The 3,093-nt window shown below is 56.4% G+C and overlaps 1 protein-coding gene across 1 annotated transcript; it reads left to right on the top strand.

Moving 5' to 3' along the window:
- Positions 1–2,616: 2,616 nt before the first annotated feature.
- Positions 2,617–2,751, top strand: NGA_2059520 (uncharacterized protein; the record flags this gene model as incomplete). The annotated part of the gene is made up of 1 exon (XM_005855687.1): positions 2,617–2,751. A coding segment is annotated over one exon (135 nt), but the record flags the coding sequence as incomplete, so codon positions are not given.
- Between the last annotated feature and the right edge of the window lie 342 nt (positions 2,752–3,093).

The following is a 3,093-nucleotide window of genomic DNA, read 5'->3' as shown; positions in this document are numbered from 1 at the left end:
CCACCTTCCCCAAAGCTTTTGTGGGATATTTTGCTATTTGTAGTCATGTCAAGGCATATACACTCTCGTTCCAATCTCTTCAATCATCAAATTTCACAGCTGCAGCTGTCGTCTCTGTTGACGTCGGTGCAGCCTCCATCGCCGCCGACGCTGCCGCAGTCTTCTCGGCTGCAGCCGCTGCGAACTTGGCCGCCTTGCTCGATCCGGGTAGCTTGAGGTTCAAAAACGCGTCCAACTCCTCTATCATTCGCGGTGGCCATCGCCGCACTGTTCGTACCCACTCGATCCGCCGGTACCGCGGGTCCTCGTTGATGGCGTTGTACCAGGCTGTCTCCGCCTTACTGAAGTCCCCTTCCTTCCAGTAGATAACCGCCAACGCGGCCCTCATGTCCACCAATTGCGGGTATTTAACGAGGAGCAACCGCATTTGCTTGATAGCTTCTGCATCGTCCCCCAACTGATAGGAGGCCAATGCCGCGCTGGCCAAGGGGAAGACATAGCCCGGTTGCATCTTGGCGGCCTGCCTGTAGTCCTTCACCGCCTCCTCCCACCGACCCAAACCAGCTTCCGCATTGGCCCTGTTGTTGTACGTGACGGGGTCCTCCTTCCCCGTCAGAGCGACGTTCTTCCGGTTGGCCTCCGCGTAGTCTTGCAGAGCGGCTTCATACTGTCCTAAGCACTCCTCGGCCACCCCCCTGCCCAGGTTCGGGTCGGGCTCCTTGGGAGCCAGAGCGATCGCGCGATCGAAATCTTCCTTAGCTTCCGCACAGAGGCCCATGGAGGTTCGAGTGTTGCCGCGGTTACTTATGGCAGCGGCATTCTCAGGGTCCAAATCAATTACTTTCGTCCAAGCGCGGTCTGCCTCCTTCCATTGAAAGCGGTTTGTCGCCTGAAACGCCTGCTCCTGGAGCTTGGAAATGGTAGCCAGATCAATTTTCGGATTTTGAGTGCGGGTAATTGGGCTCTCCGTAGCTTGAATTTCCTGTGCAAGAGTGCTTGTGGAGAGGGCGACTGCGGCGTCGGCGGGTGAGGAGGAACGAAGGCCGAAGAGGGAGAGGAGCACCAGACGCCAGGCTGAGGGCAGTACCGGCGGCGACGAAGCGCTCCGTTGACATGTCTGTCGTGGTACCATTGAGAGCTTTGCGCATCTACCTAAGTTAACTTCCTTTTGTTTCCTGGGCGACGCCCCAAATCCTTGCGTCGTGCGAGGGAACAAGAGCAACAGGAGCAGCACACAATAGACCATGCCATTGCTTCCTACCCTGGATACCATCCCCGTGCTAATGTATCTTTGAAAGGAAGAAAATATGTGAGCGTCCACGATCGCACAGCGATTTCATACCTGCCTGATCACTGGGGCAACGCGTCTGTTGAGACCTGAGACTGTAATTTTTTCCTATTACCAGGGCCTGAAATGAACCCGGGTGCTCGCATGCCCCGCCGAGTCGCTGAGAAACTTGAACGAGTGCTCGCGCTGCCGAGTCCTGTGCTTGCTTTTCCAATTTGCCGCGAGCCCCAACAAAAACCATTTCCCACAGTAGTGCAAATAGTAGACAGTGTATATAATCCTTTCTGACCATGTCGTTCTCCCCTTAAACACATGCCACAGATTTCGTTCCGCCCATGCGCGAGCGATAAGCAACGCGCTCAGGTTGGCAGCTCCAAATGTCTGCCATATAACTACAAAAATTGTGCAGAGCTCACCAAACAAACTTCACACGGTGCAGCACACCTATAGATTTACAGAGGTATGAGGAAAATGGATCATGTAACACAGCGATGCACGTTTCGAAGGCCTTTGAATATATAACATATTTTCGTTCATTCCTTCGCAACCTGTGCTCATAGCGACCCCGTCCAGGATGGAGAGGCAGGAAGGCAAGCATGATCCGATGGTTGTAGACGCGCTGCATTCAGTGGAAGAGCTCTACCGACTGTTGGCTCACAACGAAAAGACCTCGCTTGCATCGGGGGAAACGGACGCGCCCGATGCTCTACTGCCCCTACAAGACTTATGCCACGACACACTACGCGTCGTAAATGCTGTGCCGGGATACAGCGGAGCTTCATCGACCCTGCCGACGGTCAGCGACGAGGATCATCATGAAGCCAATGTCCGCGAGGCCTGTGCAGGCTCTACCATGACACCAGGGTATGCCCCGCTGTCGCCTCAGTCTTGCGACCAGGGTGGAACCGCCTTTTTGGATGACAACGAGCATCACGAACGAAGTCCACTGAAAGCCGGAAATGGTCACAGTAGCAGGGCGCCTTTATCGGGTCGACGGCGCTTCTCAAAAACCCCACCAATTCCTGCTCGTCGACCTCCCTCTTGGCTCAGTGCCCTTCTCGTCTTCTCGCATGGAAATCGTCAGCGGAAAACGTCGGTCGAACAGGAAAGTGCATCGCCTGGAGCGCCCTTGGTGGAGATCCAAGCAGTCTTTGGAAGCGACGCCGTTCCAGAGGGTTTCAAGCGCGTGAGCAATACTCCCTGTGGGCGCAAGGCGGACTTGAATGCCGGCGCCGGTGGGCACTACATCTACCTGGCGGTTAGAAAGGACAACCCTGGCAGGCGTCGGCCACCCGTGGTGGCGCTGGCGGTGATTTTCCCCGACCGACAAGAGTTCGTGCCACCGACCTTCTCGGTCGTGCGCCGGCAGGGGGAGCCCGTCGATTTTAATGCGGGCACGCACGGGGAGCGGGTGTATTTGTGCTATAAACGCGGGGCTGGCAATCCGATCACAGACATCCAAGTGATTTTCTCGCCTAAGAAAGAAAGCCCCCCCCTCGGATACACCCTTCTAGCCCGCACCCCTTTCAAGTACGAAGCTGACTTGAACGCCGGGGGCGCGAGCAGCAACACCACCATCTTTATCTGCTACAAACAACATCTACGGAACGTCAATCAACTCCGGCAGAGAGAGTGCGCGGTCGCACGCTTTTCCCTCTCTTCATCTGCGCAGGCCGAAGATGGCTACCCTCCAGGCACGGACGGGGAGGGGGGGCCGGGCTGGTCACCCGCCACTACTTCGTCCTACGAGTCACTCCTCACGGGGCCCGTGGTGAGTCTGGCAACGGCACGGAAGGGATGGGAAT

This window comes from Nannochloropsis gaditana (genome assembly GCF_000240725.1).
Source record: "Nannochloropsis gaditana CCMP526 unplaced genomic scaffold scaffold133, whole genome shotgun sequence".
NCBI lineage: Eukaryota > Eustigmatophyceae > Eustigmatales > Monodopsidaceae > Microchloropsis > Microchloropsis gaditana.
Note: the sequence above shows the minus strand (reverse complement) of the source record. Positions and strands in the feature narration are given on the sequence as shown.